The following is a 19,921-nucleotide window of genomic DNA, read 5'->3' on the forward strand; positions in this document are numbered from 1 at the left end:
AGCCGCCGCCGCGCCTGCGCCGGAGGGCAGCCGCTCTGCGCGTGCGCAGCAAGGTGGAGGAGGTCGCCGCGCGACGGGCTCTGCCGTCACCGGGAATGGCAGCAGCGGGGGGTGCAGCGGCCGGCGAAGCGGTCGTGCCTAAGCGCTGAGTGTGCCTGGCTGCCTCTTTTCCCGTTGTTTGTGGGCTCGCCGGCCGGGGTTTGACTGTCCCCCGGCCACAGTCCTGTTTTCCGCTCAGACTGAGCGAAGGCAAGGTGATCGGTGTGCCTGTAACCACGCGTTGTCCCCCAAGCGTGACAAAAAAGTCCTAGGACACGCAGCCGGCTGCAGGGCTGGCCTGGCAGAGCACGGCATTTTCGTGCTTAAAAGTCCCCCCGGAGCCGCAACCTGAAAGCAAAGTTTGTGTAAGATAGCCTGCCACCTAACAAGCATACTTTTGGAATTATCTTTCTTTTCTTTTTTTTTCATAATGCAAATATGTGTTCTCAGTTATCACAGAAAAGGTAATCTTGTATGCACCTAGTTTGTTGTTTCAAATTATCTGCTTTATATTGTTAGATAAACCACATTAGGGACCTGTTATATAATGTTATACCCCATCAGTGTTTAAAAAAACCCTAATCTTGTTCTGATGAGAATTCTGCCCAGCAAGTAGCAAACTTGAGGCTAGAAATCTGATCTGGTGACCACAGACATTTCTGGTTTTTTTCACATTCTGCAGATTTGGTCACATTACTCTTCTCAGCCTAGATGATAAAATTTGCAAACTTTCTAGGACAAGCTTTTCCTGAAAGATCAGCCTAACAAAGAAAACTGTACGTTACCCTTCTTGAACATTTCATTTGGAAGGTGGTGCTTCAAAAAGATCACCTTGAAATTTCTCCTGCAGAAGATATTCAGAGCTTGAATAATGGAACTGGTAGATGTGAGATGAATAACTGACAGCATTCTAAACATGTCGGCATGAGGAAGAACATGACAGCTCTGTAGCACTATGGACAAGTCCAAATATGAAAGCCTAAAACTGAACCCGAGCAGAATGCAACCACTGTTACAATAAATTAATTCCTATGATTTTGCATCAGAAAAAAAGAAGCATTAGGCCAAAGCCAGATAAAGTGAATATGATAGGGCAAATTACACCTGCAACACCCCAAAATAACTGGAAATGATGGTAAGGATAGCAATCTACTTAATGGACCTTTAATAACAAGATTAGGAGAAAACAATCTGGAATCTGAAGAAAACTTGACCAGTAGCTGACATTCAAATACTGATCTAAACAGACTGTCCAAGCATAACAGTACAAGCATCATATTCCTTAAAACAAAGTAAAAGCATTCAGATAAAATTGGCAAATACCATTCTAGGCATATGCTGAATAAGGAGTCAGTATTTAATAAGGGAGGTAAGTATTTCAGTATGCCGTAGTAGTATATAAAAGCAGTGTGTAATGCCAACACTACAAAAGGCTATGCTCAAAGAGAAGTCATTTTTCATTGTCACTCTGTGTTTGAGATGTCATCAGGTATGCTGATTGCCTACGCAGTAGTTCTTGAAAGAGACCATAAACCATGAAGGAACATACTTCATGATCATAACTCCTAAAAGGTATAATTTAGAGATTAAATATAAGCGTGGGAGAAGAAAGCACGTTAACACATCTTCCCTTGTGCAATTTCAGAAGCAGACAAGATGCAGAAAAGGAGAAAGACTTAAAAGAACAAATGCACATGACATGCCAACATTTTTTTTCAGAAATAATGCGAGAAGTAGCAAGCCAACAGAACTGTAATGCAATAAGTCTTTCGAAAGGATCAATAAAAATTTAGCTGACTGGGGTCAGAAAGAAGTTTCCTCAGCAGCCTTGAGTTTTGGAGTGAAAGAGTTGATGGCAAAGACTACGCTAATGTTCAAAGTGGTCAAAAGAGGGAAAGCCAAGGAATTTTCTCTAAGAGTTACTGCTTGCAATATAAATAGTAACAGCAGAGGGCATCAGTTAGCAAGGAATAACTTTTTTAAGATCCTCATTGCTTCCAATAGGGATGGTGACCTGAAAATGGTGACAGATGTGGATTTAGTCAAATCTGTAGTTTCTGTTTATTAACTGAGAAACCTACTCAAATATAATATAGTGTGGTGAGAAGTCTGCATTAAGCTTGAAAACACACAAGGTACTGGGAAGGACCCCATCCAGTACCTGTGAGCTAGTATTCTGGGCAATACATTTTAATTAACAACCTCTGTTCAAAAAAAAAAAAAAACCCAACCAATCAATTAGTTTCCTAATACAAGAAAAGAAGCAATATAACAGACTGTTATATTACTTCCAGTCTTTTATGAAAATATGCGAGGAGGTGAGAGAAGATGATAACAGAGTTACTATCCTCAGGGCTTCTTTGTGTAAGGGATCTCTCAGACCTTACACCTTGTTTTTATCTGTTCCCATGTATGTACATCTCTATCAGAAATTCAGCTATATTATTAAATTGGAGTGATGACTGAGCTAAATGGGATAGTAATGTACATCTCTGCTAGCAGGATAGCATAGGATTATTGTTTACCTGGTCACATCTTTTGGTAGTTCCAAAATTTCCCATTTTTGGTGGTAAGAGATGACTGTAAGGAAATTCTTTTTCCTGGGCTCTTTTTGCAATAAATGGAAACTGGAAGGCTCCTACAGAATGCAGTTCAGCACAAGAACTTAAGTATTGTAAATTTGCACTTGGAGAAGCTTATCTTTGTCCATGGACTTTAAAGGGAATGTGAGGAACCAGTCCTCTTGAGGGTAAGATTAGCCTCCATTAATGCTTTCCCCTCCATACTGTCCTAACAAAATTTTACAAGTATATCTTAGTCATAACTTGATTATCAGCAGGGTTATGTGTTGTGAGATATGCAGGACAGAAGTTGGAAAGAGGAATTAGACACCAGTATTTCATTTTACAATTAAATTTATTTTAATCAGCGTCATGTATACTATATCTGCAACTTTTCTTACCAGCCATGGCAGCAACAGTGAACTCCAGAAAATTCCAGAAACAATTCAGATTCACACCTAATTTAAATTTGAAACAATTCAAAATGAAGCCAAAACAGTATTTTTCAAGCATTTTGTTTTAAAAGCCAGTTTTGTGAATTTCGGAAGGGTAAAGGCTTGATGGAAAGAAAAATATTGTATTTCTTACAAAATCACACTTACCCCTTTTAAAACACTTATTTTCATTTTTTAAGATGTAGAACATTTTAAATGCTACTCTGAAATTAAAAGTCAAAAAGCTTTGCTTCAAACATTAAAATATTTTGGTATTTCTAAAGTAAAGCTTCCTGTTTTGAAAATATATGAAATATTTTATTAATGAACTCTTTTTTTGATTGAAGCTAAATTTATAAACTTCACCCTATTTTTGTAACTAGTTTTGATTCCCATGCAACTGTTTTTGGTTTATCTATTATTTATTAAAAATTATCTTTCCCAGCTGAAGTCCCAAAGCTGAAGTTTCAAATCTATATGATGACTCCATGGTGTTTAAGTGTTTCTCTTAATCAAACACGTCTCTTCAGTTTTAAAAAAGGTGATAAAGATCAGTGACAAAGCACTATGTTATCGGTGAAGGTATCCATTCCTATCTTATGTCCTGTCAAAACACCAAGGTCTGCAAAGTTCGCATTTCTGAGAATTCAGTCTAGGTAGCTAAAGTGTGTATGTGTGCAACCTTACCTCTGCCTGCTCCGACATCTCTGCGCTCCCAGGATATGCCTGCTATCTTTGTATGTAGGGGCAGTTGCCTGTGTCTCATGTACAATCACTCAGCCCATGCACCAAAAGAATACTGCTTGTGCAAATTTTTACAAGCATGTAAGCCACAGGCATGTGATGCATTCTAACACTGTCCTGTATTTACCCATCTCTGAATTACCAGGCTTCATTTATCCTCCAACTGCTAATAATCCAAAAGATGACAAAATTTGCACATTGCATTGGTGACACAGCAACGATGGAATGGTGAAATGAGGCACACTGGATCTCTCTTATAATCAGATAGCCGGAGGTCAAGCAGAGATCATCATCCACGTATATTGCCCCTCCTCACAATCACAAGTTCACTCCAACTGATCCTTTTTACCATTCAGTATAGCAATCTATAGGTAAATGTAACATAATGAATATAGGTAAGAGCTTGTATACTTACTGCAGAGTGCATAGTATGTCTATTAACTCTTCATTTCTTTGTTTTCAGAAATTTCAGGGTTCTGCTGAGTCCAGGATTTTGAAAAGTTCTAATGGACACTTTCGGCCCTTAGATTTCTGAGTACCTAAATTGACAAAATTTGAAAAAAGGGGAAAGAGAGTAATATGTTCCCTTGCATGCTTTTCAGGCTGAGAGGGGATGGTTCCTTTTCCTTTTTCATACAATTTGTTTCTTACCTATGAAAATGGTTAAGTGTCCCAGTCAGTGTAAAACTGTAACCTAGTTGGCTAGAAGAAGAGCCACGAACTAATGCATGCAATTAAAAATTCACCCAGAGGTTGCTAAGTATTATAAACTAGGTCCTTGATTTAGTTTTAGTGTTTATTGACTTGCTTATTGCTCCAATTATATCAACGATTTCTAAATACAAGTAAGTTAAATACCATATAAGTCAGATGATAGACAGCAGTGCAAATCTGAGTTTCGCTGAGTGGAGATCACTGAGTGAAACCCATGCATTGGAGCAGGGATATCCAGCCTGTCTTGAGGTGCAGACAGCCTGAAAGCAGTCCAAATACAATTCTTGCTTTTAAGTTGTGTCCCAAGACCAGTGGCAAGGCTCTGGAGTATGCTGACTGATTAGCTATGGGAGGTAGTGAGCCAGGCTGAAGCTGTGCTTGATGCTCTTGATGCATCCCCAGAGGCTCCCAGGTAAACTCCACTGCACACAGGAATGGCAGGGTCTGAGGGGAATCACAGTCTTTCTGCCTCTGACCCCTGCCTGCAGCTTGCCGCCCCAGAGGCTCCCAGGTAAACTCCACTGCACACAGGAATGGCAGGGTCTGAGGGGAATCACAGTCTTTCTGCCTCTGACCCCTGCCTGCAGCTTGCCGCCGCCTCAGCTCACAGAGGTATGTATGGCCCTCAGACGCTTCGCCATATGTGTATTTTGACAGGACAAGAAAGGGGTTTGAAAGGTCAAAAAAGTATCCCTGGGATAAAACTATGGTGCACTTTCCGTTTTAAATACCTGTAATTCTCTTATTCTTGAGATACTGAAAAAGAAGTTAATGGGAAGGCAAAAAGCCATCAGATGTGAGACAGTGATTTCAGGTTACATCCGCACAAACGAGAAGTGGAAAAGCTTCATAATCCTGTTCTCAGCGCGATTTTTGTGTTCACTGCAAATAAAGCAGGAAGCTATTACAGTAATACCTATGTGTAAAGTAAATAAAACTCACAATCTGTGTGTTTGCAGACATTTCTGAAGAGTTGAATTGAATTCTTTCCATGTCTAGGAGAAAGGAAGATAAATGAATTGTATTGTTGATGCAGTGAAATCAGCTAGACTTGTTAGCTGAAGACAAAGCCTTAAAAGAGACTGTTTTTTCTGAAGAAAAGAAGAAGATTTAGTTGGTGAAACGTCTACAGTACCCAAACTTGAAAATGAAATTCGTTAAACTACATGGGGCACTGTCTCTTCAAACTGATTAATCATAGTCGGTACTGGTGTGTTGGAACTAAGGAGGCACAGGAATCTTTTAGACAGAGGAAACTTGGGAGAGTTGCTCATCCTACCTTTCTTCGCAAATGCTTAATTATTCTCTGATAAAAATATATATTTTAATAATTTTCTCATGTAAAATAAGTGAAGGAAAGATTGAAAGAATGAAATGAGTATGGGCATTAAAATATAAAAAATGTACAGTAGAGGGAGTTGACACGAAGGAAAAGACTAAATAACCTTAGAATCTGGCTAGACTCATTATTATACCTGTAGCACGTTAAGTCAACTTTCCACCGGAGTTAATGATTACTGGTGTGCGTCACTGTAAGATTATTGTAAGATTTCAAGAGGAGGATTACCAAAGGGTCTGTTTTTCAGTTCCCAAGAAAACTTTCCCCGTCTGCTCAAATTAAAACATCTTGCAGAAAACACACTGTATACCCCTCCATTCTATAAAATGTGTGGATAATTCTTTCAGTTAATGCATTACGGATGCAAAAAATGCTTTCTGTCAGGTCCTTGGGGGCACCCCCGGCCCCATCTCAGCCTGGGGCCGTCAGTCCCTGCCCCTGCCTGGCCATGGCCCCCCCAACCCCTGGGCTGGGGCTGCCTCGGCTGCCCCTGGGGCCCTGCTCCCTTGGGGTAGGGGGATGAGCCCTGGCGGCCCCCACCACCACCTTCCCCTGCTACCCAGGACACTTCCCAAATAAGCATTACCCAGATGTCGTCATATTTCCCCCCACAATCAGAACATTCTCTTCACTTTGTGCTCTCCAGTGGCAGATACCCTATATAAGCCTCACAAATACCTTGCTCCAGTCACAAAATCCTAGGTTTTCTCCTTGTACTTTAAATCACTTATCCCATTTTGATTCTTTAATTCTTGTCTTTCCTCACTGATTTCCCCAACAAGAAACTTTCTACTTCCTACAAACCTCATTTCTTCCCCTTCTCCTTTTTACTGAACTATTAAGAGAAAAAACATACTCAATACAGCACTGTGGCAACAGAATATGGAAAATCTGCCTAGAACAAGAGGTAATACAGAATGATTTCGCAGACAAACTACCCCTAGAGTCTGTTAACTACCCAGTCTACACCATTTGAAAAATTTGGACCACAAACTGGGAATGATTTTTACATAAGCCATTTCCTGTAGTAGGCTAGCATGTGGGAAATAACATCCTAGTGAGCAACAAAAAGACATACTAGCTAGAAAAGGAAAAACATGTAAAATAGCCAGGGTTTTCACACTTCGTGAAAGAAGCTGGGAATAAAGCAATGAAAAGGGAAGAAGCAGAAGCTTAGGGTTAGTACTGCACAAAATCTTAAGTCCCTCAGCCTAAAGTTGAGCTTCCTCAAATCCCCATTCAGCTATCATCTATTACTGTAAAAGAAAGCTGGAAGCTACCTGGAGAAGCCAACATTTCCCTGTTTCCTAAGCACCCAAAATTCTGTCACTGAAAATGCCCAGAGCACCCAGTCTCCAAGAAATGAGATGCTTTAAGTCTTTTTTACTGCTTCATGGTGTTCACAGACTAGGCATATCCATAAGCTAGTTCACCTGAGCAGTACTACCCCATATGTATTCTCACTATACATCTGTTAAATTGCCTGGCAGAAAATATAACAACGATTACTAAACTTCAAAAGAAGGCCCATGGAGCAAGTTTACCACCTCTTTAGACAATATTTCAGAGGCAACATCATCCATCTAGATGAGTATCAACTGAAACCTGTATTTCCAACCTTCTTGGTGGACACAGACGTATTCTTGATCCCTGACAGAGGCAAAAAGAGGAGGAAGGAGGGGAAGTGGGGAGAGAGAGCACAGCAGTGACTGCACCATGCACCATAGGAATTTAAAACATTTTGCCCCAGAAAATATTTAGCGGGAATAAAAGGTTATATGCGTCATGCAGTATATGTGTAATGAAAGGAAGAAACTTAAGTCTTACCATGTAAGTACTGCACGGATGGCCGAAATATGCAGTCTGAATGCACGGTAGATCTGACATGTTCTGGACATGTTGGATTTATGATGATTGCACTCTGCTGTCTGCTTGTGCATGAACAATAATCACCTGTCTGCTCTGACCAGACTGCTGGTTGTCCTAAACTTCCAGGTAATGTCCAAATGCATGCCTCAAATCATGCGCATGAGGAAAAGCAGAAGGATGCTAAAAAGCTCTTGACCCTCTTCTAGCAAATCCACACCTTCTTCACCAAGCTATATGATACAAGATGAGGAAACAGACACCAGGCTGGAGGTAAAGAACACCTATCTTGCCAGTTGAGGCTGTACCACTTGCAGCAAATAATTGAAGATTAATTGGGCTTTGGCAAGAAGCAAGAGGGAGCAAATGAGACTTCATCTAGCAGGGTGATGCCCTACCTTCACAGAAGAAAGGATTTGGTTCTAGCTCTTGTTCCAAGGGCTATTCGTGTATTTTATATTAAACTGGTATTAGAGTAAGTGACCAAGATCCAAGTTTCCCTGCACACTTCATACACACCTCCCCTAATCAATTGGCAAGAATCTTGAAAGTTTGCTCACCCAATCAGCATTTATTTTTATATATAAAACAGCTTTGGCAAGAGACTGAACAGACACACACAGAACAGTGTTGTTGCTAGGGCATTAAGAGAAGAAGGACATATAGGTATAAAACATGTCAGACACAGAAGGGGTTAAACTTGCACATCTCCCTTTCCCAGTGACTACTCCGACCACTGACATAATGTGCTCATCAACTGGTATTACGTATTTGCCTCTAGGCCTGATCCATAGAGACTGTGATTGTTACACTGCCTAGCCACAGAGGAAGAATGAAGTTGTAACAACTGCTGCTTCTAGTCTTCAAAGTCCTCACTTCAGTATTAGTGTTAATTAGTGTTAATTACTAGGGCCTTGATATCCCCATCTTCCTCTGGCAATGCGTGCTTTAGCAGTGAGTGTAACCCGAAGGGAGTGATGTAGAAACAGAGCAGAGTACTGAGTTCCTGACTTTCACATATTACATGTGTTGAGATTTTACTTCAGGCTAGCTCTAGTTTAGTCCTACGGATTGAATGTCTATTAGTGGCTGGAGCTCACCGAGGTAGCCTCAGGACATTAAAAACCAAGGCATTCAAATCACTACTTTCAAAAAAATCCTGTGTATGCCGCATGCATGCCCCCATCAGTGCTATTTGTTAACAATTTCACTTTTCAGGAAGGAAGGATAGTGTCTTGGCAAGCCTCTGGGTATGCATGTTAAGAACCAAGATTTTTTTCCAGAGTTTGTTGCCTGCATACTTTGGAGAAAAAAATGTAGTGTCTCCTTGAAAAAATGGAACTCCTAAATGAAGATAAGGTGTAGTAAAAAAAAAATATTTGCAATAGTCATTTCCTCCACTGAATTTGCAAGGGTACTTTATATTAAAATATAAAATATTTGAAATTGTGCTCCTTGCTACAAAGACTGCAAAAGAATTAAATCTAGTTAATGGCCTTTATTCTGATGGGCACAATGTAAAATCTTACAGGGAAGATGAAGAAAATTAGGAGATTCTGAGGTAAATCTGTAAATAAATTTAGCTGTTAGGTGGAGTCTACCTGTACTCTACAAATTTTATTTGAACCCAGTTTCTTCATCTGATTCAGACTCAGAGTACAGTTCAGATATCATCAGGATATCACTGCCTGTGCCATAAGAGGATGCTTTCACTGGAAGTTAGTGTCTTCTTACTTTGGGACACTTCAGGAAAACACTTAAAAAAAAACCATTCCATAAAAGTTAAAATTACCTTCCTTATAATGCTCTTAAGTCTTCTGAGGTTTACACGGACAGGAGCAAGCCTGCCTCTGTGCATGGCTACATGGCTACAGGATATTGTGATTCTCCCTGTCATGACAGGGCGCCTTCTCCAACTGCGGCAGAGACTACTGGCGCCACAGGAGACTATACTGCATGACAAGTTTAAATTTATTAGTGCTGGCGACTAAATGATTAAAAAGTGCCTTTAATTACAAAAGACAACCTTCCAAAAGCTTCTGTTAACTTTTTATTAAAAAGCAAGGATCCTTCTAGTCAGAGAAATTTAGATGCCATGCCCGGGCTAGGATCAAGACGAAGAAAACCCAAGTTATGAGGAAACGTCCGCCGGGCAGTTTGGAGAGCTGAGACGCGGGACCCCTCTCCTGCGCGCCTCAGCCCCAGCGGGGGCCGGGTTGCGGGGGAACCGGGGGCCCGGACGCGGCCGCCGCGCTCGACCGGCGCTGCCGTACCGGCTCCGGGCCCCTGCCGCCTCCCCCTAGAGGCGCCGGCCGGCACTGGCGGCGGCGGCGCCGCCGCCTCGGCAGCTGCTCCTGCCCCGACTCATCCGCGGCAGCCCGGGGGGAGCGAGCGGCGCGGAGGAGGCGATGAAGGAGGCAGCGCGGAGCAGGGGGGAGCTGCCTCCCCTCTGTGACGCGCACCAGTAACTGGCCGGGGCGGGGGCGGGGAGCAGCCGCAGGCCCGGCACCCCTCAGCGCCCGGCGGCGGGCCGCGGCCGCCCCCCCAGCCGCCGCCGAGCAGCAGCGTGAGGTGAGTGGCGGGCGGCGCGCACGGGCCCGGCTCCTGTTGCGCCGGCCGCGGCTCTGCCCCCCCCGCCCCCAGCCGTCGTCACGGCGGTTGCGGGGCCGCACGTGCCGGCCGCGCTGCAGCGCGCGTAGGGGCTGCTCCCCCCCGCCCCCCGCGGGGATGCCGTTGGGGCGCGCGCCCCTCTGTGCGGGGTGGGGGAGGGGAGCGCTTGGCGGGGCCTCTCCTCAGGAGAGGGCGGGAGGGAGGGAGGTCGCTCTCTGAAGCGGAGCCGAAGTTTTTTTGGCTGGGAGATGGAGGCCGAGGAAGGGCCTCCCGCAGGCCCGGCCTTGCCGGAGTCTGTGCGGGCTCGGCCGCCTCCTGCGCCCCTCTCCGCCCGCCTGGCAGGACCTTCTCGCCCTGGCAACGCGGGCGGGTTAAAAAGCCGCTTTTCCCCTATTCCCCAGGGCGGCCGTGTTTGGGAGCAGGTAGGCGAGCGTGCCTCCTGGCTCCAGGCCTCCGCTGCACCAAATTAGGGCGCTCTTGCACCTCGAAAAGAGCGCGCTTAAGTCAGGTTTCAAAACCCGCTGTCGTGGGTGAGAGCAGGACCTCTGCATCAAAGTTGCTGGCTGTGTTCCAAACATGGGATACGTCTCTGCAGGCATTATAGCTGATAACTAAAAATTAATTCTTTGGGCCTGGCCTTTTCAATCACTTTGTTTGTCTTCAGCGAACTCAGCTAAAAAAAATGGCTATTTTTCTCCTATCCTTTTGATCTACTCCCCAGTATCCTTGCACTGCCACCTCTCCTCTCCACCTGAGTGACATGAGGAAGCACCGTGGACAGATGCCTAACAGCTTTTCTGTCTCTTCTGTGTTTTATGATGCACCGCTTCAACATTACGTTCAGTTAAAACATTTAATTAAAACAATATGGAACTCTGCAAGGATATTCCCAAATAAATATGTCAGTCGAGGAAATTAAGCATGTCCAGAAGTCTGGTGTAACTTTGCTGGTTTTAAGCAAAAGTTAAAAGTTACAAAAGTTTTGAAAGACTTGTGCATTTGTGAATTAAAATACTTCATGCATTCTTTTTTTAGGCTCCTTCTCCATAATACAGTGAAGAAAAATACAAAATGGATGTGTTTTCTATGTACAGAGATTTCTCCTATATATGTTAAAGAGCATATGTAAGGCTGAGAGATCTTTGGGAGATAGATTTCATTATGTACTACTTAATGGTTCCTTGATGAGGAAAAACATTCTAATTTACATTTTCCAAGATGTTTGAAGGAATTCAAGGTATTAACATTTCAGACAGTTGCTATTTTTATTAAGTATTTGAGCATTTTTTTTAATTTAGCTGTTTATAAATGCAAGTGTATTTATACACTGTAAGTGGAATAGAGTCTGCAGTGTAATAGAAATAGTTGTAAAGGAAATTAGCAGAATATTTTCTAACTACTTCAGGTGTCAGAGTAGTGCAAAGTTCAGTGATAACCCAGGCAGATCTGTATTTGATATATAGAAAAAATGCTAAATAAGTTTCTTCAAAGATAGCAATTGCTAGAGGCCCTGTTCATGGAAAAAGGGAGGTGGCAAAAAATGCTTCCTTGTAGGAGAAGACTGCAGTGTTACACTGCGGTATTACAAACACAGCACAGCTCAGATGAAAGATGAAAAATGATTCTCAGTATATTTGCATATGCACAGGACGTCTGTGCATATGAATTCTGTTTGTGCTGGATAGCGGTAACTTGAAAATCAGATCAGAGAATTTCCTCATTTCTGGTTGATTTGCCTCTTTCCTGAGATTGATACTGCATTTTGTTAAAATTTTGTTTTTATAGCCCATCTGCAGATACTTTCCTGAATTAAAAAAAGTCATGGCAAGTGATGGAAGATACTGGGATATCTTCCTGGGGTATTGTCTGAACTTTAGGTATTGCAGTAAAGTGTGGCCAGTATAGTTGAGGCTAAAGGTTCGAAAAAAATGAGTTACAGTGCCAAGTATTTAGGAAGGTTGCCTTCTAGGGTGACTTGAGTCAACAAACAGAAGGGCTCAGTATCCTTTGCTAATGTTAGCAACCTAACTGTTCAAACTTCCAGTATCCTGAAGTTCATTTGGTAGATTAATGAAACCACCTGCTTCGCCTAGATGTATTTTTGGGAAGACTGATCTTAAACTTTTGTACAAAAGTGGAGAAAACAGAATAGAGTAACTTTTTATGTGTGTGGACAAAGCAAGAGAGACGTTCTCCTGATTTTCCCTGGTTATAGAAAGAAAGGAATTTCCTTCAGTTTTCCCCATTTGCATGGGTAGAAGTGAGTCTGAAGAATGAGAGAGGCTGGTAATACTTGGGACCTTCAGTTGCTGAAGTGAGTGTCTAACCATTTCTGAGACGGATTTGGGTCTTTCTGATGTGGGATGCGGTAAGGGTTTTGATAGATATCTCCTGGGTCTCCATGGCAGTCTGTGCTGTGAAGCAGAGGTGTGCTGCAGCGTGCCTGCGGCTGTGGTTGTAGGGTATGCATGCTTGTCATTTGTGAGGGAAGCTGTCCTTACACTAGTGCATGTAACAACACTGCAGTTGCTTGCGTGGAAGTAGATGTGTGTTTTGTACTCACTGTGGTCATGTTACGGTTTGTATTGGAAGGGCAATGTAAAATATGCAGCTGTGAGGTGAGGTTCATTGGGAGTTGTATGTGCAGTGTTTCTAGGAGATGACTGAAGGTGAGGAATCTTATATTGAGGGGGATCTGAGGGATGTGGAGAAACTGGAGGGGGCAGGAGGAGGACTAAGGAGATAGTTAGGGGTCTACAGCATATGACCTTCAAAGGGAGGTTGAGGGAGATGAGCTTGTTCGGTTTGGTGAAGAGGAGGCAAAGGGGCACTCTTAATAGTAGCCTAACACTACCTGAAGGGTAGTTACAAGCATGTCAGAGCCAAATTTTTCTTGGTAGTAGCAGATAGTATAACATGGGGCAGTGGCCACAAATTGGTACTGGGTGAGATATTAGGAAAAATGTTTTCATGGGGAGGATAGTGCAGCCATCCAACAGTTTGCCCAGAGAGGTCATGCTGCATCCCTCCTTAGGGGTTTTCAAGACTCAGCCATATAAAAGCCACAGGTGACATGATCTAGTGTCAGTGATAGTCCTGCTTCGAGCAGAAAGTTGGACTACATCATCACCAGAGGCCCCTTTCAACCAACATTTCTGTGAATCTGTGCTATAGCACATAGAGGAACCTGTGGAATGGGGCGTGTTATCACGTATGTGTCATGTGAATTCTCCTGGAGAGGTGCGTGTATAGGAATGACTGGAGGGATGAGAAGCTGAAGTGTGTAGGGAAGGGACTGAAAGGTGTAGATGTAAACTTGGAACATGGGTGGTACAGCAGAGGCAGCATAGGGGGCTGAAATACTAAGAAGTGGTAGCAGGAAAAGAAGGTTTTGGAGAAGAGTAGTAAGGATGAGTGAGGGAATAGGATAATGTTGTATGGTGGAGGGGAAGGATATTCATGCCTGAGGACAATGTTTGAAGCCACTGAGAGAGAACAAGGGAATAGGAATACCAAGCTAGAAAGTCCTTGAAGTTGTGGTGAGGCAGGGAGATAGGCACCGATTGTTGGATGCCTTTGAAGGAAATCATTTGGGGATGGGATGGTGTATACGCACAGGCCATGAGATGCTTTACGGGGATGAAGTGTTTGGGGATGTTGAAACTGAAGCAGGAATGACAGGCAGATGTGGTGAGACAGTAGGGTTATGCAGTTACAAGAGATGGGCTAGTGCGTGGAGATACCAGGTTGATGTGTATTGGTGTGAGGAGTGAGGAGAGCATGGGAAAGCATCACGCCAAAGGTATATGAATGTGTTAGGGTGAGAAGGTATGTGAAAGAAATGACAGAAGTACCAGGTAGGGGTACTGCTTGTGGGGAGGTGGCAGATGTATGTGGAGATCTGATCTAGGAGATGAATAGCTGAGGCTGGAGAAGGGTGTGAGATAGCATGTGGGTAACAGAGTGTAATGTGGCAGAGTAAGACAGGTTTATGAGTTACGAGTGGCAAGGAGGAGTGACAGAGTAGCAGATGGGGAGATATATTGATGCAGTTAACTGAATTAGGTCTGTAGGATATCATGTATAGACTATTGATGAAATGAGCTAAAGGGAGCATAGCCATGGTGAGAGTCCATGTTTAGCAGAGTGTAGCTGAAGGTGTATTTATTAATGAGTACTGTGTGGAGGTGGTGTGCAGAGTTCAAGGCAGAAGGAGCACTGGGGTGCCAGACAGGGTGTTAATTGCCAAGGATACCATGGAGAAACTGGGGGAAGAAGATACCAGGATAGGGAAATATGAAAGATTGATATCCAGGGTAGATGAGTGTATGCAGCATTGAGCACACATTCATGCGGGGAGGTCTGGAACGGGGGGCAAAGGGGCGACGTCTCTGAAGCGCACAATGATGGCGAGCTCTTTGCACACTCCGGAATATTGCACCTGCAGCAGTTGGGGGTGCAGCGGGGCCGGGCGTGCACCAAGCATTAACAAGCTGACGCTTCTGGGTCATGTTTTTTAGAGAGGAGAAGCAAAGGTTGCATTGGCACGGTGGGGAGGAACGTGATTCTGCCAAGGAAGGGGCTGTACCGAAGCCCCAAGTGTAGGGTGCATTTGACAGGAGATATTTGGGGGTAGGGCGCGGCAGCAGGTGTGCTGGATGGTACAGAGGGCCGGCGAGTGGACTGAGGTGTTTGGGTGCAAAGCAGGGAGGCAGAGGGGATGTCTAAACATTAGGTGGTGGGCAGATGCCTGGCAGGAGGCATGAAGTAGGGAGTGAAGTGCAGCTAGGAGGCTGCGCGAAGCCCCCGAGCGGGGCATGCGTGCGTGCTGTCAGGGTGAGCGGTGCCTGCACGGAGGAGCCACGGCGGCGCTGAGCCAGCGGTGCAGGGGAGGTATGCAGTGAGAAGGAGTGTGGTGAGGAAAGTGGAGGGGGCCGGGGGGCCCCCTGCAGGAGGCGGGGTGCACGGGGGACGGTGGGGGTGGGAAGCAGGCAGGCGCTGCCGGGGTCCTCACTGCTGCTGTTCCCACAGGGGCGGCCGGGCCGCAGCTGCCATAGCAACACGGAGGACGCCGGCACTCAGCAGTGCCTGACGGAGCCCCGGCGTGCTGCGGCTTCTGGACATGGTAAGCACCGGGGCGGTGGGCGGCTGGCAAGCCTGGTGCAGCCGGCCTCCAGCTGAGCAGCGGTGTCTCTCCCACAGCCCTTCTCTGAGCGTGCCTACTACCCAGCAACGGCAGCGGCAGCGGCAGGGGGAGCGGGGCCAGCGCCGTTTCCCTCCTTCCAGTTCCGCCGGCGCCATGAGAGCCCGGACTGGCGGCGGCTGAGCGCCGTGGATGTGGGCCGAGTGTCACGCGAGGGCGACGTGGCGACCCTGCAGGAGCACCTGGGCCATGTCACCTTCTGCAGCGCCGAGCGGGAGTGCTGCCCCCACTGCCAGGGCCCTGCCGACCCACTGCTGCTCAAGCTGCTGCGCCTGGCCCAGCTCTGCACCGAGTACCTGCTGCACTCGCAGGAGTACCTCAGCGCCCAGCTCAGCAGCCTGGAGGAGGCCCTGCAGGCGGCGCAGGCACAGCGCGATCAGCTGGGCCGGGAGCTGGCCCGCGGCTCCCAGGAGATCAAGGGGCTCAAGGAGGAGTGCCGTCGGAGGAAGAAGATCATCAGCACCCAGCAGATGATGCTGGAGGCCCGTGCCAGCTACCACCAGGTGATAAGAGGTCCTGGCAGCCTGGTCATGCGCATGCTGCAGCCTTGCCAGCTCTGTGCCTGTTGAGGATGAGCAGCAGAGCAGCCCCTCTCTTCTGGGGCATGGTTGCCTGCTGGGCGAGAGGCTTGTGCTGCAGAGATGGGGGACATCCCGCAAAGGCAATGCATCACTTGTGGGTGCTTTGCTTCACCTGGCTGGTATCTCAAATTTTTGAGAGAATGCTACATCTGGTTTTATAAATCTCTGTTTACTAACAACTGTTCTATAGATTCACTTCTGGTGTGTCTAAAGTGTCTGTTATGTGCACATACATACGCAACCTGTGATAAAAGCGTTACCGCTTTCTATTGCTATCTTGTCTTGTCTATCTGCTGCATGGTCAGAAAACATATGTGGCAAGTACAGCCAGAATTGGTGATGAACAGTAACCTGTTTGTATGCTAGTCTTCCCTTTCATGCAGTATTCTTCCCCAGGCACCAAGTTTCTGCCTCTGTGCATGACTTATTACTGTCCACCTGAGTCACTTCTGAGCCCTGGAGGGTTAGCTCATCCCTAACTCCACAACGATCTGTTCCTTAAGCATCTTGCCTGAGAGGCTTAGTACGTTGGTGTCCTGACTCTTTGTGTCATGGCACTCTTTGGTTTGTTCCTTTTTTTTTTTTGATCTGGATATAATAGCTTGATATAAAAATTTATCAGCTTCAGCGTTTCTCAGCAGGTGTTTCAGGAATGCATAATTCAGATTCAAATGTCTGAAATCAGAAGCTTACTGGACACAGACTTGACACGGTATTTCAGACCAGCTTTGTGTCTTTATGTTTACAAGCTTGAAGTCATTTTTTTTGTTTGTTTGGTTTTGGTAGTTCTTCAGATACTAGCAGCCCTGATTGTCAAAATTCTCCTTAATCATGGAATAGTTAAAGCATAAAACCAATACAAGTTTTCTAACAGTATGTACAACCTCGTACCCGCAGTATAGATGTCAGCAGACTGTCAAGGTTTTACTATTAAGACATTCTGAGCAAAGGCACCTCCCACAGCAACTTCCGTTATCCCATAAACAAACAGTATATCTTTTCCCTGCGAAGAAAGCTATATATTTAAAAACAAGTTAAGGAAGTCATTGTTTTGGAGACTCTTAGGGATGTCTGCACAGCTGCTTCCAAGAGCCATAGAGCTGCATGAACTGTGGGAAGTAGAACTACTTAGAGATAGTAGTTTTTTTGCAACTTTGTGCTTGCAGTAGACAAGTAGGCCGAAGTGTTTCTGTAAGGAAATACATACATTCTGCCTCCTGTGTGGAGTTGTACATATGGTAGGTTTCATGGGAACCTTGTCTTAATGTACGCATTTGAGTGTCAGAGTCAGGACAAGGGCTTGATGTGGCTTCATTTTAAAGAGCCTTTATACATCTTACGGAGCAGTGTGTCTGTCCTGTGTTGCAAACTTATCAGCGACATCATTTTACCTGTAAACCTAAATAGCCAGCTAAATATGTGATAGCCAGCTAAATATTACAAACCTTTCTGAAAGTACTTGAGAGCTACAGCTGTCTCAGTAGAAGCAGAAGAAGAATATGGTGTAGTGAGCCTGGCTTATCACTAATCTTTTTCTGCTTGGTGGCATTTTAAAAAAGCCGAGATGGAAAGCTACTTCCCTTTTTTATTTCATTTCATATAAAGTAAATCCCTGCCCCTCCTTCATCCCCCTTTATTTTCCCTTTCTATTAGTAAATTCTCATCTCTAGAAGTTATTTAGATTCATGTGGGATAAGTGACTTCCGGAAGTGATGTTGAATAATTCCTACAAATTCTACAGTGGTTCAGGACTCTGCCTCTGAATGCAAGAGTTAAATTATTTCTAGGATTTAATACAGGTCAACAGTGTGTTCAGTAAGCAATAATCTTATATTATTATCTATGCCTTGATTATCTGCTGATCTGCAGTGCCTGATAATAGGAGTTTTGCTGGTGTTGCTGAGAGGGTAATTCAGGTTCCATCCCCTTAAAGTCTTGGCTGTTTTGCAAATAGTTATAAATAGTTATTTGCCTTTTTTAGTAGAGACACAACATATTTCTAGTGAGAGGCACGGTAACCATGTTTTGGAATTCAAGTTTAATGTCTTTAATCCACCACCAAGGTAAGTTCAACCAATAAAATACTACCATAAAATAATACTGTTACCCATGTGTCATAAATTTAAAACTCTTTTGATCAATACCTTCATCTTAACAATAGAACTTCAGTTTTAAATATTAGGTTTTCACTTTTTGATGCTTTGTACAGTAATCTTTATGTGAGTATTATGCATGTGTCCATAGGTGCACATTGCATCTAACACTGAAAAGTAGTTGCAAGAATAACGTCACGTGATTCAAAACCTAAATATTCCCTGTGTTAATCCTGTCTCCTGCAATAAGAGCTTTCTTCTACTATCAGCAAGTCAAACTGACATGAAGTTTGTGCTTGAATGGACAACATTATTTCACAGCCAATTTCATTCCATAAGTCATGTGCAATCTGTTACACTGTAAGTTCCCTTCTGGTTCTTTGCTGCCATACTGTATTTCTTAGCTTCAGTTTTATGTTAGTACTTTCTTGCATTTATTCAACAAAATATGTCTTAATAATTCATGGTTTTAGTGTTTGCTATAAGATATTTATATTTAATAGCCTACTGGCTATCAGTAGTGGTGCTTTAAATATTAGATGACATCTGGGAATTTGATTATAATGACACAATCTTGAAACTGTTAAATCAGTTTTTAAGTGTCTTTGCATTCATATCACAATGAGGAAAATGGACTCAGCTGAGTAGTTGTGGCTTGTTAACATATCTATTTGAAAAAAAGTCTGAGAGACAGGTAGTGAGCTGCCCTACTTAAAGAAATTAGGAGCTTCATATTCTGACCAATACATTCCATGATCTGCAGATGTGGTTCAGGTTTTATAATACTTAGCTGTTTTTAATATTCCGTAGATTAGTGGAATATGCTCTCAAGATGAACTGAAAATCTTTTGAACTAGGGATAGGATCCAAATTTCACTTAAAATGTGGTTATAAAAGAGAAACTGTCATGTGTGCCATTAGAATGCAGGAGAAGCAATAATGAACAGATACATTTTTTTAGTGTATTTCTTTGAAATTAAGTTTGCAATAAAGGAACTTGGTAAAGCAGCTGAAGCATTTTCCTGGAAGTTCCTTATTTTGTATTATACCTTGTTAGGTTTTGAATTTCAGTAACATTTATAAACATTCAACTCTCTGCTTGTCTTACATCTTCCACATAGCCATCACAAATTCCTCTTTTTTCTATCTGATTCCCTTTGTGGGTGTCTGAGAAGGTAGTGATGCAAGAAGACAGCCTAAGAACAGTCTTTCTGCAAACTAAGTACAGATTTTCCAATGGAAAAAGGCAATTTGGGCCTGTGAGAACAGAATAAAGGAAAAAGCAGCAGATTAGCTCTTCTCTGTTCAAAAAAACCTGTGTAGCCTGGTTTTAATTTCTAGCCATTTCATTAACAGAAGAATGATGAAAATTTTGAAATAAAGACAGGAGCTAGAGAGACTTTGGAGAGAGAGAGAAAGGTGAATTTATGAGAAGATATTAGGGATCCCATTTTGCATGGTATCTTCTACACTTTGCATGTCTCCTCATACATTTAATAGAACTTAACAGGGAATTAGGACTATTAAAGACATAGTTTGACTTGGTCATGAATAAGTATGCATAGTAGAAGAATTCATAGCATAATAGGAAGATACTAGCTAGGGGTAAGAGAATTAAATTAAAAAAGAAAAAAAATGACACGAGATATTAGGGAAAGGCTTCCAGATAGTAGATTTTATTAACAAAACGAGTAATTTTTCAGAAAAAAGTGGAAGTAATTTATCCAAAAAGATCCA

General features: G+C 43.6%; 1 protein-coding gene across 3 annotated transcripts in view; it reads left to right on the top strand.

Moving 5' to 3' along the window:
- Window positions 1-9,990: 9,990 nt before the first annotated feature.
- The window catches only part of DZIP1 (DAZ interacting zinc finger protein 1), a 44,077-nt gene continuing 34,146 nt past the window's right edge, over window positions 9,991-19,921 (top strand). Inside the window, exons 1-3 of one of the 3 annotated variants that reach the window (XM_064504640.1) lie at window positions 9,991-10,268; window positions 15,339-15,432; window positions 15,510-16,013. In XM_064504640.1, the coding sequence (XP_064360710.1) occupies window positions 15,430-15,432; window positions 15,510-16,013 (507 nt within the window). In that variant the 5' untranslated portion in view covers window positions 9,991-10,268; window positions 15,339-15,429. The remainder of the gene's footprint in view (window positions 10,269-15,338; window positions 15,433-15,509; window positions 16,014-19,921) is intronic. The other 2 variants (XM_026119422.2, XM_026119423.2) reach the window with 2 other exon arrangements.

Source organism: Dromaius novaehollandiae, chromosome 1 (assembly GCF_036370855.1).
Source record: "Dromaius novaehollandiae isolate bDroNov1 chromosome 1, bDroNov1.hap1, whole genome shotgun sequence".
Taxonomy (NCBI): domain Eukaryota; kingdom Metazoa; phylum Chordata; class Aves; order Casuariiformes; family Dromaiidae; genus Dromaius; species Dromaius novaehollandiae.